Source organism: Molossus molossus, unplaced genomic scaffold (genome assembly GCF_014108415.1).
Source record: "Molossus molossus isolate mMolMol1 unplaced genomic scaffold, mMolMol1.p scaffold_m16_p_1, whole genome shotgun sequence".
Lineage (NCBI taxonomy): Eukaryota > Metazoa > Chordata > Mammalia > Chiroptera > Molossidae > Molossus > Molossus molossus.
This window is the reverse complement of record NW_023425344.1, coordinates 183,463,971-183,483,705: the sequence shown is the minus strand read 5'-3', so window position 1 is coordinate 183,483,705 and position 19,735 is coordinate 183,463,971. Positions and strand designations below refer to the sequence as shown.

At 38.6% G+C, this 19,735-nt stretch overlaps 1 protein-coding gene across 12 annotated transcripts in view; it reads left to right on the top strand.

Moving 5' to 3' along the window:
* Positions 1–19,735, top strand: part of SPG11 (SPG11 vesicle trafficking associated, spatacsin) — a 91,519-nt gene that overhangs the window by 51,695 nt on the left and 20,089 nt on the right. For 10 of the 12 annotated variants that reach the window (XR_004959833.1, XM_036263787.1, XM_036263779.1 and 7 more), the window contains 10 exons: positions 2,293–2,458; positions 3,537–3,742; positions 3,999–4,107; positions 5,151–5,310; positions 6,416–6,688; positions 7,572–7,772; positions 8,527–8,634; positions 14,278–14,440; positions 16,482–16,696; positions 17,340–18,072. Coding sequence is in view for 11 of the 12 variants with exons in the window: in XM_036263787.1 (XP_036119680.1) it covers positions 2,293–2,458; positions 3,537–3,742; positions 3,999–4,107; positions 5,151–5,310; positions 6,416–6,688; positions 7,572–7,772; positions 8,527–8,634; positions 14,278–14,440; positions 16,482–16,696; positions 17,340–18,072 (2,334 nt within the window). In the remaining variant the exon portion in view is untranslated. The remainder of the gene's footprint in view (positions 1–2,292; positions 2,459–3,536; positions 3,743–3,998; positions 4,108–5,150; positions 5,311–6,415; positions 6,689–7,571; positions 7,773–8,526; positions 8,635–14,277; positions 14,441–16,481; positions 16,697–17,339; positions 18,073–19,735) is intronic. The other 2 variants (XM_036263736.1, XM_036263755.1) reach the window with 2 other exon arrangements.

The window sequence follows — 19,735 nt, the reverse complement described above, 5'->3', positions numbered from 1 at the left end:
CAAAACCCCAAGAAAAGAACTAAGCAAAATGGAGATAAGCAACCTAACAGATGCTGAGTTCAAAATACTGCTTATAAGGATGCTCAATGAACTCAGTGAGAACCTCAGTGAACTTAGTGAGGGCCTCAAGAGCATAAAAAAGGACCAGTCAGAAATGATGGATGCACAGTCAGAATTGAAGGAGTCATTAACAAATAAAAAATAATTTACACAGCTTCAATAATAGAGTACGTAAATCCAAGGAGCAATCCATCGATTTGGAATATAAGGAAGCAAAAAACACCCAATCAGAACAGCAAAGAGAAAAAAGAATGCAAAAAAAATGAGGATAGTGTAAGGAGCTTCTGGGACAACTTCAAGCATGCCAACATTCGCATCTTGGGGGTGCCAGAAGGAGAAGAGCGAGAACAAGAAATCGAAAACCTGTTTGAAACAATAATGGCAGAAAACTTCCCTAACTTGGTGAAGGAAACAGACAAGTCCAGGAAGCACAGAGAGTCCCAAACAAGATGAACCCCAAGAGGCCCACACCAACACACATCATCATCAAAATGCAAAAGGTTCAAGACAAAGAGAGAATCTTAAAAGCAGCAAAAGAAAAGCAGTTGGTTACCTACAAGGGAGTTCCCATAAGGCTGTCAGCTGATCTCTCAAAAGAAACTTTGCAGGCCAGAAGGGAGTGGCAAGAAATATACAGAGTGATGAAAAGCAAGAACCTACAACCAAGATTACTCTATCCTACAAAGCTGTCATTTAGAATCGATGGACATATAAAGACTTTTCCAGACAAGAAAAAGTTAAAAGAGTTCATCACCACCAAACCGTTATATGAAATGATGAAGGGTCTTTTTGAAGAAAAAGATAAAATATATGAACAAACAAAATGGCAATGAATACATATCTATCGACAATGGAATCCACAAACAAAATGAAAGGTAGAACAGAAACATTCTCATAGATACAGAGAACATTTTGTTGGTTGCCAGATGGGAGGGTGGTTGGGGGAATGGGTAAAAAAGGTGAAGAGATTAAGAAGTACAAATTCATTGCTAGACTGACAAACCTCAAAGGGAAAGGGGTTGGGGGGTGGTGGTGAGAAGAAATAAACCAAAGAACTTATATGCATAACCAATGGACACCGAAACAATAGTATGGGAAAAGACGGGAGGGGGTCGGGAGTGGGGAGGAGGGGGTCAATGGGGGAAAAATGTAGAACATCTGTAATACATTTTACATTTCAACAATAAAGATTTAAAAAATAAAAATAAATAAATAAAAGATAAAAGAAATAGCTTTGAACTTTGAAAATGAGAACACATACACTGTTTTTCAGAATTGGTTCCTTAACAGTTCAGAATGCTCTCAGTAAGTGGTTAAGAGAGAAATATTAGGGCTTGACAGGAATGGTCATTTCATACTAACTTGTCATGTCCAAATATCTTCTGGCCTTGGCTGGTGTGGCTCAGTTGGTCGGACATCGGCCTGAGCACAGAGAGGTCATTGGCTCAGTTCCCTATCAGGGCACATGCCCAGGTTGCAGGCTGGATCCCCAGTAAGGGGCGTGCAGGAGGCAGCTGATTCATGTTTCTCTCCCTCGCTCTCTCTGTCTCTCAAATCAATAAAAACATATTTTAAAAAAAATATATCTTCTGACTTTAAATTTCTCTGAAAAGAGAGAAGCAATTTCTTGGCTATTTTCATGGGCACAGAGGAACTTTGAACCGAGTCACTCTGCTGGTCTTGGAAAAATGCTACCAACATATAGATAATAAGGTGCTCTATGCATACAACATCAGAAAATATAGCTTGTGATTACATAAGGAGAGTATTAATATGGAGAAAAAGATGTCCTCATGGTATTTATTGAAATGGTACAGTGAGTTGGCCTTGGTGAATAGAGGACATGTAAATATTTTAAGTAAGGATTTTATTGCATAATGAGCTACATGAATGAATTGAAAAGCTTTTGTAGGTCTATGGCAGAGATTTTGTAGTTAAAAGGTTATTGCCATCGTGAAGTTAAATTAGAATTAAAGCATCTAAAATTACAAGGAAGTTCAGTGGAGGGAAAGCACAATTTATAAGTTTTCATGCAGCTTCTCAGGTACACATTTTTTAATAAAATGAGGGCTATCTCTCTACATTAAAATGTAATTATTACATTTTGGTGGTTCAAAATGTTTATAGCAACCAGTTTTTGTTTATCATTGTAGACTTAAGTTTTCTGTGTGCAGAGCTGCAGTTAATCTTGGAGAGGTGCAGAACATTAATATTGCTTCACTTTCCCCCCAGATGTATTGAGTCATCTCCCACATTTCTCTAGCCCTGACCTGGTTAATAAATATGCTGTAGTGGAACGTCTGAATTTTGCTTATTATTTATATCATGGACGGCCATCGTTTGCATTTGGTACTTTTCTGGTCCAGGAATTAACTAAGAGCAAGACACCTAAGCATCTGTGAGTATTTAAAACATAATGTGTACTGTTAATAGAAGGCACATCTGTGTATTTTACCTGTGCGTTTAAAAAAATGTACTGGATATAAGTATATCAGAGCTAACTGATTATATTTGGATGGTGTTTTTTTTTTTCTATTTGTGCTTTTCTGTGTATCCCCAGTTTTTGGCATTTAGTGTGTGTTACTTTTGTTAATAGGAAGAAAGATTAAAAGTGTATTTTAAAAGATAATATGGTTTTAAATCATATATATATATTTTTTATCCTCACCTGAGGACATTTTATCATTTCTTGTTCAGATATACAGTGGGAGGGAGAGAGAGAGAGAGAGAAACATCGACGTGAAAGGGACACATCGAGTGGCTGCCACCCGCATGACCAACCAGGGCCGGGGACAAACTGCAACCGAGGTACGTGCCCTTAGCGGGAACCGAACCCGGGTCTCTCTGGACCGCAGGCCGACACTCTAACCGCTGAGCCAAACTGGCCAGGGCTATTGATTTGTTTTATAATTAACGAAGTAATGCATTTTTATAGTAAAATATTTAAGTAGCTCAGAAGAGTGGAAAATGAAATATAAAAATCCCTCAATCTTTTATCTTCATTCTAAATAGTAAATAAACATGATTAATTTCTTGCATGTCTTTTCTCAAAAATTTTCAATGTATATAAAAGTACATATGAGTTCTTTAAAACGTATGTGCTTTAAGATGTCAAACTTAGTGGCATTAATTTTCTTGGTAACTGGTGTACATATAATTGACAAGATCAAAAGTTTGTAGTCTTTTGGAAATTCTACTCTCTGTTCCCTAGGTGAAAGTAGAAGTAGAATAATTTGGACTATGAGTAGGTGTTTTAGGAGAAGGTAAAATATAAGGGAATGGAGGGTATCGAGCCAAAAGACAGATAAAAGCTACCAAGAACCTTAATGAATATATGCAAAGGGCACAAGAAGGGAAGGGGAAGGAAGCCAAAAATCACATCTGTCTGACTGTGTCACTGGAGTGATTCCATCGGCTTTTCCTGATGAGATACAATTTTCATGTGCTGATGTGATTTTGTTTCCTTTCTTTTTCAGGATCCAGCAAGTAGGCAATGAAACCTATGTTTTAGGCCTCTCTTCCTTCCACGTACCCTCAATAGGAGCTGCCTGTGTTTGTTTTTTAGAATTACTTGGCCTTGACAGCCTCAAGCTCAGAGTTGATATGAGAGTGGCTAATATAATTCTGAGCTACAGGTGTACAAATGAAGATGCTCAATACAGCTTTATCAGAGAGTCTCTAGGTACAGCACCTTTTCTTTCTGTGGCTTGGTTTAGAGGACATGGGATGAATAGGTCTAAGACATTGAATTGTGAGTGTTTGGGGAGGAAACAGTTATCTTCCTGTTTCATTCTTTTCCTACAGTATTTGTTCTTTAACTTACTTTCTTGGGGCCTTTACTTGGTTACTGAAATGGCCTTGGACCACACTTTTCAAACAGACATGCCAAGTTCCTAACCTTTTCTCTTGACCAAATTTGTCATTTATATTTCTTATAGCTGAAAAGCTGTCTAAACTGGCTGTGGGTGAAAAAGCAACCATAGAAGAATTGCTTGTTCTCTTAGAAGAAGGTATATGGAGTAGCATTCAGCAACAGGAAATAAAGAGGTTTGTGAGTTGCAATCCCAACCTCTTTTCCAGCAAGCTTTATGTCCCCATTTGTGTTTGCCTAGTCTTTCTTCAAACACCTCAGATATTTTCACCAATCCCTCTAGACCTTATGTTTTTACAGCAGATACTCAATAAGTAGAGTTTTAATCACATCTTACCATTAGTAAAATGAGGGTGAAGATAATGATTCCCTCTTCAGAGATGGAGTTTCCAAGAGATGGGGAGGAACTTTGTCTCCTCCACTGCCCTACTGGTCAGGGAATTCTATTAAGTGTTACATGTTGAAATAATTTCAGAAGATATGGGATGGATATCAGCAAATTCGATCCTGATATCCTTAATTTTTTCTTGCTGATATGTCAGTTGATAATGGAAGTTGAGGTGACCATCTATCCACAAAGCACATCTCCTTATACTGGGTGGAGCAAAAGTAGGTTTATAGTTTTGAGTATGTGAAACAGAGTTTATTATATTATTTATTAATTATTACATTATTTCCCATACGAACATCTGTAAACCTACTTTCGCTCCACCCTGTACATTCTTACTATCTTCCTTTGTGCTATCCCACTGGGACTGACCCAGCCACCCCAGACCCTGGGTACACATCATTCTTCTGTAACTCCTATCACTGACTATTCTCAACAGCTTCCTATTTCAGCAAGAACAGGCTTAGTGAGGCAATCCAGGCCCCTATCAAGGCTCTGATTCTCTAAAGTGAATCATGAAAGATAATTAAGCACTCAGAAGATTTCTTGAGTGACTGTTTTCTCACTTCTAAAGTTTGTACATAGCTAGTTTGATAGATACTTGGCTGATAAAAGGAATGAATAGTACCAGCATACTAAGAAAGCTATTACTGGTAAGAGCCCTTTTTTGTTTTTTCAAAGCAGTCTAATAAATATTTGGTATTTGTTGAAAAGCTTTTTAGAGATTATACTGTAATTAAATTTCTTTAATTTTTACTAATTTTTTAGTTTAAAACTAAAGCAATATTTTGACCCATTTTATTTCTGTACCACGTCCACCTTCAATTATAGGTTATCCAGCGAATCTAGCAGCCAGTGGGCATTAGTGGTACAGTTCTGCAGGCTCCACAATATGAAACTGAGCACATCTTACCTTAGAGAATGTGCCAAAGCAGATGATTGGTTACAGTTCATTATTCATAGCCAGCTCCATAATTATCACCCAGAAGAGGTAAGCCACTGATCGTTGCCAGTTACTCAAGAGGATATTGCAGCACTTCTTAGAATAAAAATAGTGTTCTTTCTGTTGTTAACACATAAACTTTTGTTTAATATGATACTATTATTTTTACTAAAATTTCAATGGGTTGGCTTCAGACAAAGGATAAGTCATTAGTACTAAAGAAATGAAGGAAGAGTTTTGTGATTCCAGATTACAAATGGGACATTCATTCAAAAGCAACAAACCACTTTGTAAAATTATATGGTCATCTCTGACACAGTTCAGATTGAGAAAGAACAATTTTGCCTATGCTTTTTCCTAACATTGTCAGCTCCAGCTGAACTTGAAACTTGGTTATCTGCCTCATACACTCGTGGTAGGATTGCAAATTGGTGCAGACACTCTGGAAAACAGTATAGAGGTTACTAAAAAAATTAAAAATAGAACTACCTTATGAACCAGCAATTCCACTTCTGGGTATTTATCAGAAGAGATCCCAAACATTAATTCAAAAAGATAATATGCACCCCTGTGTTCATTGCAGCATTATTTACAATAGCCAAGATATGGAAGCAACCTAAGTACCCATTAATAGACAACTGAATAAAGAAGCTGTGGCACATATATACAATGGAATATTACTCGGCCATAAAAAGGAATGAAATCTTACCATTTTAGACAACATGAATGAACTGAGAGGGAGTTATGCTAAGTGAAATAAATCAGAGAAAGACAAATACCATATGATTTCCCTTATATGTGAATCTAAAGAACAAAATAAACAAAACAGAAACAGACTCATACAGAGAATAAACTGAAGGTTGCCAGATGGGAGGGGTGTTGGGAGCTGGGTAAAAGCAGTGAACAGATTAAGAAGTACAAATTGGTAGCTAAAAATAGTCATGATGATATAAAGTGCAGCATAGGGAATATACTCAATACTATTATAGAAAACTATGTATGGTGCCAAATGGATACTAGATTTATTTTGGGATCACTTTGTAAATCACTATGCTGTACACCTGAAACTAATATAAAATATTGAATGTCAATTATAATTGAAAAATAGAAATTAATTTGGTTGTCTGTTTTAATCAACTAATATGTTTTCCAGGTGAAATCGCTTCTTCAATATTTCAGCCCTGTCCTTAAAGACCACTTAAGGCTAGCTTTTGAGAACTTACCCTCAGTGTCTAACTCCAGAATGGACAGTGATCAAGGCTGCAACAAGTTTCCCCAGGAACTCCAGAAAAACAAAGAAGAGATAACTGATTTTTTTGAAATTCTGCTCCGGTGCTCAGAGGAGCCAAACTCCTGGTGCTGGCTCCTAGCTGAAGCAGTGAAACAACAGGCCCCTATTCTTAGTGTCCTAGCCTCATGTCTCCAGGTGAGGATCACAAAAAGCCTAAATTAACAACCCAGAGAGCAACAGAAAAAGTGAGGAGGGACAGGGAATGCTGATAAGTCAGAGAGGGTGTGGGGGATGATGACATTGAGGCTCTAGCATGTATTTCCAAGGTCACTGCAACTTGTTTTTTTATCCTCACCCGAGGACATATTTCCATTTTTTGTTCAGTTAGAGCGGGAGGGGGAGAGAGAAACATCTAAGTGAAAGGGAAACATCGAGTGGCTGCCATCCACACGACCAACCAGGGCTGGGGACAAACTGCAACCGAGGCACGCGCCCTTAGCGGGAACCGAACCCGGGTCTCTCTGGACTGCAAGCCAACGCTCTAACTGCTGAACCAAACTGACCAGGGCTCACTGCAACTTTTTGTGCTCTCCAGTTTAGGATCCAGGCCATCTAGTGCACTTTCTCGTGCCCTAATATATAGTAGCTTAAGTGGTCAGAGCTTTGGTTCCTGGTTGACAGTCATAGAGAAGGATGCTTTAGTGGACTGACCATCACTGCCTCTGAGCAGGGAAGAAGGGTACTCTAAGACAGTCCTTTGGTCAGCAGTTCTGTGGAAGGCAGTTGTGTTTTCTCATCCTTAGCACTTCCCTAATGTTCACACATACCCTCTCAGTCTCTTGGCCTTTTGACATGCCATACTCTACAGGATGGTTTATAAAAGTCCCTTGGTTCTTCATTAGAGTTTGTTTCACATTTGAAGGCTTTTCAAGCCATTTTAACCAGTTGAGTGAGGTGACTTTTTCTGAACAGGAAATAACCATCCTATTCGTAGTTGTAGCATTGATGGAATCTTCCTCTATCAGGTAATCCAAGCCTGGTAGTTATTTTATTTTGAAATGTTCTTATCCAATGGTAGGATGCCGGTGCTATTCCTTGTCTCTGTGTTTGGATCATCACTTCTGTGGAGGACAATATTGCAGCTGAAGCGATGGGACACATTCAGGACTCTATAGAGGGCCATACTTGGGACCTTGAGGACCTCTCAGTCATCTGGAGAACATTATTAACAAGGCAGAAGAGCAAAACTCTCATCAGAGGTTTCCAACTTTTCTTTAAGGTAGCAATAGTCACTTCGTTTATTTCCTGAGTTTATAGGGGTTACTTCAGAATATTCCACACTGACTTTTCCAGTTATTCCTAACCATGGATTTTTTTTTAGCCAACAACAAATAATGACAATAGAACTACTATTTATTTAGAAAAGTGCTTTCTATACATTATTTTAATCAAGCCACCCAATAATAATACAAAGATAATACTGTATGAGGATATTATGAAGTGGTTTGTCCTCATTTTATAGGGCAGTAAACCAAGGCTTACAGAACTTAAGTAACATGTGCAGGGTCTTCAAAGTACTTTAGTAAGCAGTATACTTACAATTCAGATCCATACTTTTTCATTCCCAAACTCCTGTCTGACTGAAAAGCTCCTGCTAAAGTGACGGAACTGGAAGGATTGATGCCACAGGCAGCAGTAGGTTGGCAGGTCAGTGGAGCCTATGGTCCAGGAGTGTATGTAGGTTTCCTGGCACCATCTAGTGGACCATGTCCTGCTTGTGTGTGTGGGACCAAGTAGAGAGTAGACAGAAAATGGACTGTTGAGTAGATGTACCTGAATGGAGTATCTTTTTCCAAAAGGAAAATGAAATATAAATGTAACTACCTTTCTTTTTAACATACATGACTTCTACTATGAAGCTATTGTTAATAGTATTTGTTTTTTACTTTAACTTTCTCTTATATTGCCATTATTCATGAGAAAATAGGATTAAGTTCAGGATTTTGTCATTTCTTTCAAACTCTTCTTCAAAGGATTCCCCATTACTATTGATGATGGAGATGTATGAACTGTGTATGTTCTTCAAGAATTACAAGGAAGCCGAAGCTAAACTACTGGAGTTCCAGAAGAGCCTTGAAACTGTAAGTTAGAATTATGTCCTCTTTCTCACTGATCTGAAATTTCATTAGAGTGGCCTGTTGACTGCTAGTAGATGGGATATGGCAGCAGGTGAGTAGTTGTTATGTGGCATAATTCAAACTAGCTCATTTGTATTGTTACAGAAATGGCGAGGCAGGGCAAGAGTTGCAGTGGTCTTACCTGTAAAACACAGCAGTTGCCAGGGATGACAGAGAGGTTTAATCTAATGTGCTAACTCTGATCGGTATCCTGATGCTGCAGCCAAGTTCAGTGGGAAAGAAATTAATGGTATCTGCTATGGATGCTAAAGAAGAGTGTAGTGATCCATGGGCCACATTCTACCAATTCAGGATAGCTCCAGCAGCGTTGAGTGTGAAGTGTGTTTGAAATTCCTCTATTTATTCACTGTGACAGAAAAGAATATCTTTTTTTTTTATCCTCACCCTGGGACATTTTTTTTTTTTTTTAATTTATCTTCAGATAGAGCGGGAGAGGGAGAGAGAAAGGGAGGAAGAGAGAAAGAGAAACACCAATGTGAGAGAGACACATCAAGTGGTTGCCATCTACATGACCCCAACTGGGGCCGGGAACAAACTGTAACTGAGGTACATGCCCTTAGTGGGAACTGAACCTGGCACTCTCTGGTCCACGGACCAACACTCTGAACTGCTGAGCCAAACCGGCCAGGGCTAGAATATCTTTTTTTTTTAAATCAACACTTGTAGTGGTCCCTGTTCAAATGATGCTGAGCCTTGTGGTCAATTTCAGACTTTGCCTATCAGAAGTTTGTTTCAGGCTTAATTATCATACAGAGCTAATTAACCATGGGGGGTGGGCGGTAGGAATTTATAAGAAAGGAAGAGAAACATGCCTTAGTCCTGTTTGTGGTTTCGGCACTTTTGCCTTCTCTACCACAAAAGAGCTTTATGATGAATGAGAAACTACCAATTCTACCCAACAAATATATCACAATGGAACTTCATTATAGGCTTTTGCTCTCAATCACATTCGTCTTAACTGTAATGAAGGTTATTATTTATTATTTGAAAACACAGAATCAGTTATTCAAATATGCCTGAGGTTTCTAAATCACAGAAAATAGGGACATTAATTTCCTTGGTTTATCACTCTCCATGGCTAGGGCCCTAGCATGTATCTTCTTTTATTATTATTTTTTTATAATGGTCAATTACACATAACATTTAGCATTGTGCTTATTTTTAAAAAATATTTTTTCTGTATTGATTTTAAAGAGGGAGGGGGAGGGAGAGAGAGAGAGAAACATCGATGAGAGAAAACATCGATTGGCTGCCTCCTGCATGTCACCTACTGGGGTATGAGCCCAAAACTTTCATTTCTGATTTTAGTAATTTGAGTCTTATCTCTTTTTAAAAATGTATTTAATTTTCAGTTTTGTGACTTTTCCAGTTTCCTTTTGCTATTGATTTCCAACTTCATACCCCTGTGGTCAAAGATACTTTGTATGATGTCTGTTTTTTAAAATCTACTGAGATTTGCCCTGGCTGTTTTGGCTCAGTGGTTGGAGCGTCAGCCCACGGACCAAAGAGTCACGGGTTCAATTCCGGTCAAAGGCACTTACCTCAGTTGCAGTTCTTCCCCAGCCCTGATCAGGGTTGTATGGGAGGCATCCGGTCGATGTGTCTCTCTCACATCAATGTCTCTCTCTGTCTCTCTTTTCCCCCCTCCCACTCTATCTGAAGATATTTAGAAGAATATCCTCAGGTGAGAATTTAAAAAAAATTATAAAATCTATTGAGACTTAAATTGTAGTCTAATATATAGTCTATCTGGGAATATATTCTGTGTGCATTTGAGAAGAATGTGTTTGCTATTATTGTTTTCTTATCTTTAGTCTGATTATTCTGTCCATTATTGTGAGTGAGGTGTTAAAGTCTCCAACAGTTATTGTAGAACTGTCTATTTCTCCCTTCAGTTTCATCAGTTTTTGCCTTATATATTTTGATGGTCAGTCATTAAGTATGTAAATGTTTATAACTGTCATATTTTCTTGCTGTATTGAACTTTCTATTAATATATAATGTCCTTCTTTGTCTCATTTTTTCACTTAAAACTTGATATGTCTTTAGATCTCAAGTGAGTTTCTTGTAGATAGTTGGATCATGTTTTTATTCATTCTGCCAATCTCTGTCCTTTAATTGGAAAATTTAATACATTTACATTTGAAGTAATTACTGACAAGGAGGGACTTACTGCTGTCATTGTGCTATTTTTTATATACCTTATAGGTTTTTTTTGTCTTTCGTTTCCTGCATTACTATCTTCTTTTATGTTTAATTGATTTTTTGTTTAAATTCCTTTCTCATTTCATTTTGTGTCTATGCTATACCTATTTTCTTTGTGGTTACTATGCAGGTTACACTTAACATCCAACACTTTTAACATTGTCGTTTTATATACCAGATTAACTACAATAATATCCTAAAACTGTTCCTTTACAGCTCCATCCCACCCCTTTCTTGTTGTCAAAAAATTACATCTTTATACATTGTATACTCCAAAACATAAACTAATTTTTTTCAGTGCATTAGTCTCTTAAACTATGAAGAAAACAAGATTTGGTATTATAAACCAAAGTTATGGTAATATTAGCTTTTATACTAAAATTTGTTCTTTTTTTTTTTTTTTTTTTTTTTATCCTCATCCGAGGACATTTTTTTCATTTTTTGTACAGACAGAGTGGGAGGGAGAGAGAGGAAGAGAGAGAGAGGGAAACATCGATGTGAAAGGGACACATCGAGTGGCTGCCACCCGCACGACCAACCAGGGCCGGGGACAAACTGCAACCGAGGTACGTGCCCTTAGCGGGAACCGAACCCGGGTCTCTCCGGACCGCAGGCGGACGCTCTAACCGCTGAGCCAAACCGGCCAGGGCTAAAATTTATTCTTTATTCTTTAAAATGTATTAGTCTCTTAAATCATATTTTAAAAAATTGCTACAATAATACTAACTTTTATAATTGCTAGTGTATTCACCTTTATTGAACTCTTCATTTTCCATACAGCTTCAAGGTACTGTCTAGTATTCTTTCATTTTATCTTGCAGGACTTCCTTTGAGTATTTCATGTAGGGCAGGTCTAGTGGTCGGTAACTCCCTAAGTCTTTGTCTACATGGGAATGTCTTATTTTCTCCCTCACTTTTGAAGAACAGTTTTGTTATACATAGGGGTCTTGGTTGACAGGTTTTTTTCTTTGAGTAGTTTAAATGTATTGATTGGCTCACTGTCTTCTGGCCTCCAGATTTCCTGATGAGAAATCTGCTGATAATATTGAGGATCCATTGTCTATGATTAGTCATTTCTCATTGCTTTCAAGATTCTTTGTCTTTGTCTTTTGAAAGTCTGATTGTAATGTGTCTCTGTGGGTCTCTTTGAGTTCATTTTAAATGAAGTTTATTGAGCTTCCTGGATATTTATATTGACGTCTTTCATCAAATTTGGGAAGTTTTCAGCCATTATTTATTAGAATATTTTCTCTACAGCCCTTTCTTTCTTTTTCTGGGACTCCCATGATATATATTTGTTCCTCTTTATGGTGTCCAACATGTCCCCTAGACTCTGTTTACTTTTTCTCCAGTCTGTTTCTCTCTCTCCCTCTTTTTTCTTTTTATCCTCACCCAAGGACATTTTTTTTCTTCATTTTTTGTTCAGATAGAGTGGGAGGGAGAGAGAGAGAGAGAGAGAAACATTGATGTGAAAGGGACACATTGAGTGGCTGCCTCCCGCACGACCCAACCAGGGCCGGGGACAAACTACAACCAAGGTACATTCCCTTAGCGGAAACCAAACCTGTGTCTCTCTGGATCACAGGCCGATGCTCTAACCGCTGAGCCAAACTGGCCAGGGCCTCTCTCTTCCTCTTAATCTATACTTTCCATTGTCCTGTCTTCAAGTTTGCCAATTCTTTCTTTTACCTGTTAAAATCTGCCTTTGAATGCCTCTAGTGAATTTTTTAAAATATGGTTTTATTGCTTTTAGAGAGAGAGAGAATAATGTGGGAAAGAAACATTGATTGGCTGCCTCCTGCATACCCCCTACTAGGGATCAAGCTCACAACCCTGGGCAAATACCCTGATTGGCAATCCAACCAGAAACCTTTTGGTGCATGGGACGATGTTCAGTCCACTGAGCCACACCAGCCAAGGCCTGGCCTATTTTTTAATAGCGTTGTTTGGTTTCTTAATGTTTAAAGAGTTCTTTGTATATTTTGGGTAACAGTCCTTTTTCAAATATGTCCTTTTTTTTTTAATCCTCACCTGAGGATATTTTTCCATTTATCATCCGATAGAGTGGGAGGGAGGGAGGGAGGGAGGGAGGGAGGGAGGAAGAGAGAGAGAAACATCGATGTGAGAGACACATTGACCGGTTGCCTCCCCCATGACCCCTACCAGGGCCAGGGACGAACCACAACCAAAGTACATGCCCTTTGCTGGAATTGAATCTGCAACTCTTTGGTCCACAGGCTGACGCTCTAGCCACTGAGCCAAACCGGCCACAGCCAGATGTGTCTTTTGTAAATATTTTTTCTCAGTCTGTGGCTTACCATCTAATTATCTTGACATTGTTTTTTGTAGAACAGAAGTTTTTAATTTTAATGAAGTTTAGCTTATCAGTTTGAGTTTTATATTTAGGTCCTCCCAGGTATCTTCTTTTTTTAATTTATTTTTTTAGAGAATGAGGAAGGGAGAGAGAGATAGAAACATCGATATGAGAGAGAAGCATTGATCGGCCTCCTCCCACATGTCCCTGACTGGGGATCGAGCCCACAACCTGGGCATGTGCCCTGACCGGGAATCGAATTGGCACCTCTCAGTCCATGGGATGACGCTCAGCCCACTGAACCACACTGGCCGGGCCAGGTATCTTTTTATTCTTGCCTGACATCTCACGTTCCAGCCTCTTGAAGAGGGGCAATGCAGTGACTCCATCCTTGTCCTAGCCCTTTATTTCCATATGTTTTTTTCCTGCTATAGTTTCTCTTAGAGCAACAGAGGTAGGTAAACCAGTAAATAAAGCCTAATTCAAACTAATGAGGCCTGCTACTTGGGGTCATTTTGCAAGCATTTTTAGCATTTTTATTGAAGTGACATAAATCCAGGTTTCATAATTGAAATCCTCTAGAGATATTATAAACTATAAGCTAACTAGTAGAATCAGCTCAGCAGTGTTAGCAAGTCTTTCTGAGAGGTCTCCTTCATATGTGAATTTCAGATCTTCTGCACCCAAAGAAGCTCTTAAGTGAAACACATCCACTTCATTTCACAGCAACTCATGGGGCTGTTTGGTAGTCAGTAACTATAGGTATTTGGACCAGTTCACTCCAAAGTAGTCTTGGGTCTCTTTCCCATCTTTGACTTTCATGCACATAGTTCTCTACACCAAGATGCCCCACAAAGGGGCAAATTACCAAGGAGGGCTTATTTTTGCCACTATTCTGAGCCACACTGCTGATTCTTGTCATAGAAAGGACCTAAAGAAGCATCCCCTTTGTGATAGAAGATGACTTCTGATGGCACCTTGGTTTCTTTAGATATTCCCACATTTGGAAGTTTTGATTTGTTGTTCCTGTGAAACCCCTTTCCCTGACCCTCTCTCTTTTTTTATAGCTTGAAACAGCAGCCCTAAAAGTCCACTCTGTCATCCCTATTCCATGGCTGAAGGAGCAGGTGTGGTTTTTTTTGAAGCTTATGCTGCAGCAGTGTAGAACCCAGTATGAGCTGGGGAAGCTTTTACAGCTGTTTGTTGGAATAGAGCATCTCTTCCCTGATGGTAAGACAATCCTTACAGTTAAGCTGCTGTTAAGAAGTTAACTTTGTTAATCTTGAAAATATTTTAGAAGGGCATTTCAGGAAATTAACATTACATTTACAATCCATAACAGGGTATGAAGAAGAGGTTATGAAACTTCAATCATGGTTAAAGTAGTCAAAACAAAGCACAAAAGGATATAATGTAAATAATAGAACTATCAAAGCAGTTGTCAAATAGCCACACTTACCCCTGGCTAGCCTCTACATTACTCTGTCACTATCATTCTTTTCTCTGACAAGTAACCTTAACATGTCGTCACTGCTCAGGGTCACAGACTTGTTTCAGGAATGTTGAATTCATTTTGAAGGTCTCAGAGACAAATTGTGCTTATTTTTTGCAGGTGTTTCCAGACATTGGCACCCTCTAAGCTTGTTGCTTATTGAATGAAACCAACATTGTTTTACCTTCTTTCTACTTGTTTGATAATTTCAAGTTTTTGTGAATGATAATATTATTCTTTTACACTAGATTCCGACATTTGCACTACTAGGGTTATTGTATCACATCTAAACTCACATATGGTCAGCTGGAGAGCTCAGTTGCACAGAACACAGAGAATGCTGGGCTCAGTGCCATTGTTGTAGGCTATGGGGCCAATGACTGGGGAAAAAAAGAGGGCTATTTCCTAAATATAGGGTAGAGAAGATGACTATGTAGACCAAAGAGTAGATCCTTTTACATATCAGTGTTTTCACTGATCTTTAGTGTTTTTCTTTTTTTCAGAAATGAATTTCCTATTTTCTTACCTGAGTTACTCTATCCTTAAAAAAATTACAAGGATTGTCTAGATTGCTGACATTACTATAATGCTTTTATTCATATAATTTAGTTAAATTATTTCTATTTTTATAGAGTATCTATGTGTGTGTACCATGTCTGTGCTTGGAGAAGAGAAATATGTTTTGTTTTTTTTTAAACCTGTGTTTTATATGATGCCAGCCGAGAAACTCAGCATGCTCACTCTTCACACTGGTGGTAATTGTGCAGGATGTCTCACTGTCTCTGGAACTACCTAAATCAGACCACAGCCCAGCAGGTGACATTGGGAGTAGGCTCCTATAGAATGCTTTTCATGCTCCTCCTTTATGGTAGGGCACACAGAGGGTTCTCACAGACTGTTTGGGAGTGGGAGCAAACCCAGCCACATAGGTTGTTGGCAGAGAATTCTTAATGTTACTGGTGATAAGAATTTCCCGCCCTGGCCAGTTTGGCTCAGCGGTTAGAGTGTCGGCCTACGGTCCGGAGAGACCCGGGTTCGGTTCCCGCTAAGGGCACGTACTTCGGTTGCAGTTTGTCCCCGGCCCTGGTTGGTCATGTGGGTGGCAGCCACTCGATGTGTCCCTTCACGTCGATGTTTCTCTCTCTCTCTCCCTTCCTCTCTCTCCCTCCCACTCTATCTGTACAAAAAGTGGAAAAATATCCTCGGGTGAGGATTAAAAAAAAAAAAAAAAAAAAAAAAAAAAAAAAAGAATTTCCCAGGGACTTCAGGAAGAGCTCAGCTGGATCTCTGGGTCTCACTTGGTTAAGTAGATAGATATATGGAGGAGCAAGTGATGCTTCATTCTGAATACAATGTGCTACTGGTTGGCTGCATCTGCTCTACAAGTTCTGTGTCTTAATCCACATGACACCCACACTGCATGAATGAGTGAACAATCATAAAAACAAATTTGTTCAAGGTAGGAGAAAAATCCAGAAAGAGATAGGACTAACCTGAATGAATGAGTTGCTACTACATGGTGGACTACTAACCTCTGCCCTGTGTTTAAAGCCAGATGTGTGGATGAGTCTATGTGCCAACCTCTAATAGTTCTTACTATAAAGGAGCTGCCTATGGCTTCCTCAGCTCATCAACCAGACTAGAAAAAGAGGTTTTAGTTTTTCCTTTAACCACATTATTATTTTAAATCTACATATTTCCCTCCCGATATTTAGTTACTCTTGAAATACCATAATGGCATTTTATTGATGAAATATTTATATCTTCTCTTTGGCACAGGTCCAGATGTAAAGAAGCTGTGTGTCCTTAGCCAAATTTTGAAGGATACATCCATAGCCATTAATCATATAATTAGTACCAACTATAGCCTTGAGAATTTTCAGCACGAATGTAGATCTATTTTGGAAAAACTGGAGACAAATGGACAGTTTGCTTTGGCTAGGAGGGTAGCAGAATTAGCTGAGTTACCTGTGGACAACTTGGTTATTGAAGAGGTAATATATGTCTTTTAAGTTATTTAAAATCTTAGCTTTTGAACCACCATTAAACAAAGAATCAAATGACATGTAATTTATAGAAGATGAGGCTTTTTTTATTTTTGACATACATTAATTTCAGAAATGGATGAACCTAGGATTCCCATTATTGAAAAATGTATGCTTTATTATTTTTAATGTGTTTGTATTGATTTTAGAGACCTAGGAAGGGAGAGGGAGAGAGAAACTTCGATGTAAGAAACATTGATCAGTTGCCTCCTGTACACACCTTGACCAGGGGTTGAGCCTGCAACCTGGGTATGTGCTCTAATAGGGAATTGAACCAGCAACCTTTTGGTGCATGGGACAACACTCAACCGACTGAGCCACACCAGCCAGGGTGAAAAATGTATGCTTTAAATGTAAGGTTAGCTTGCAAGATATGCTACAACTATTTTCCTTTGAGTAGAATTAAATATAAGGTGGCTTTTCCCTGAACCCCATTCAATTAGGTAAATTTAGAATTGTTTTCCATACATTAATTTTCCAGATGAAATACCCAGGAATTTATATAGCTATGTCCCATGCTCTGACTTGGTTTTAAAAAGTATGGTATAATTAGGGAACAGTAGCATTTATGATACTTCGTTAAATTTCACAGATAACACAGGAAATGCAGACCTTAAAACACATTGACCAGTGGTCCCTGAAACAAGCAAGAATTGACTTCTGGAAAAAATGCCATGAGAATTTTAAGAAAAATTCCATTTCAAGCAAAGCAGCGTCTTCCTTTTTCTCAGCCCAGGCCCATGTGTCATGTGAGTATCCTACTGAGGAGCGCCATCTGCTGCTTACCCTGGCAGGGCACTGGCTTGCTCAGGAGGACCTGGTGCTGGTGGAGGAGCTGGAGGAGCTGGAGAAGCAGATCTGGCTCTGCCGTATCACCCAGCATACCCTCAGAGGAAACCAGGAGGAAATAGACCCCAGATGTTCTCAACAGATCTCAACTAGTGGTGAACTTTCCTTTGATAGCTTAGCCAGTGAGTTTTCATTCTCCAAGTTGGCTGCTCTGAACACATCAAAATACTTAGAACTTAATGGCCTTCCATCCAAAGAGACTTGTGAGAACAGACTAGATTGGAAGGAGCAGGAGTCATTAAACTTTTTGATTGGACGCCTATTGGATGATGGCTATGTGCATGAAGCAAGTCGAGTATGTCGGTATTTTCACTTCTATAACCAAGATGTTGCCTTGGCACTGCACTGCAGAGCACTGGCTTCAGGGGAGGTTGATGTGGATGGCCTGCATCCGGAGATCCGTGCTTTCCTACAGAGTGCTGAGCTGCTGGAGGAAGAAAAAGAACCTCGCATTCCCCTAAGGAAAGTCCCAAGCAGTAAGTAAAGGAGATCAAACTGCCCTGGGTGCTAACCACTGTGTTGGCAGTCTTTCCAGAAAGAAAAGTGTTCCTTTTGACATAATATTTACACTAAGTTAAGAGGATAGCAACTCTTTCCAGGTAACCCATAAACTAGGTTATTAATTAGTTGATGAAGTAGAAACACCTATGTCTTTTAACTAGCTATTTATCAAAATTAAAGGGAATCCATCTGACTTGTAACTAGTTCATTGAAATTGTATACAAATAATCATGTTTCTAATTGTACATTGATAGTGTATAGAAATATGGTTAACTTTTATGTTAACTTTATATCCTGTGACCTTGCTAAACTTGCTTATCCTAGGGATTTACTTGGAATTTTTGGGATTTTCTACAGAGACAATCATGTCATGACTAAAGACAGTTTAATTTCTTCCTTTCCAATCTGTATGCCTTTTGTGTCTTTTTCTTACTTTATTTTACTGGCTAGGACTTCCAGTACAATGTGGATAGAAGTGGTCAGAGTGGACATCTATGCCTTGATCTTAGGGAAAAAGCATTCAGTCTTTCATTATTAAGTATGATGTTAGCTGTAGGTGTTTTGAAGATATGCTTTGTTATGTTGAAGACATTCCCTTCTATTTCTAGTTTGCTGACAGTTTTGAATCAGTGTTGAATTTTGTCATTTTTTTCTGCATCCATTGATAGAGATGTGTTTTCTTCTTTAAACTATTAATATGGGGGATTACATTAATTGATTTTTTAAAAATATGTTTTTATTTATTTTTTAATTTTTTTTTTTTTATTTTTTATTTATTTATTTATTTATTTTTTTTTGAGGTGGTTTCTTTTTTTTTTTTTTTTTTCCACATCTTTATTGTTGGATGTAAAATGTATTACAGATGTTCCACATTTTCCCCCCATTGACCCCCTCCTCCCCACTCCCGCCCCCCTCTCACCTTTTCCCAAACTATTGTCCGTGTCCATTGGTTATGCATATAAGTTCTTTGGTTTATTTCTTCCCACCCCCCCAACCCCTTTCCCTTTGAGGTTTGTCAGTCTAGCAATGAATTTGTGCTTCTTAATCCCTTCACCTTTTTCATCCATTCCCCCAACCCCTTTCCCAACTGGCAACCAACAAAATGTTCTCTGTATCTATGAGAATGTTCCTGTTCTTCCTGTTCATTTTGTCTGTAGATTCCATTGTTGATAGATATGTATTCATTGCCATTTTGTTTGTTCATACATTTTATCTTTTTCTTTAAAAAGACCCTTCATCATTTCATATAATAACGGTTTAGTAGTGATGAACTCCTTTAACTTTTTCTTGTCTGGGAAAGTTTTTATATGTCCATCGATTCTAAATGACAGCTTTGCAGGATAGAGTAATTTTGGTTGTAGGTTCTTGGTTTTCATCACTCTGAATATTTCTTGCCACTCCCTTCTGGCCTGCAAAGTTTCTTTTGAGAAATCAGCTGACAGCCTAATGGGAACTCCCTTGTAGGTAACTAGCTGCCTTTCTCTTGCTGCTTTTAGGATTCTCTCTTTGTCTTGAACCTTTTGCATTTTGATGATGATGTGTCTTGGTGTGGGCCTCTTGGGGTTCATCTTGTTTGGGACTCTCTGTGCTTCCTGGACTTGTATGTCTGTTTCCTTCACCAAGTTAGGAAAGTTTTCT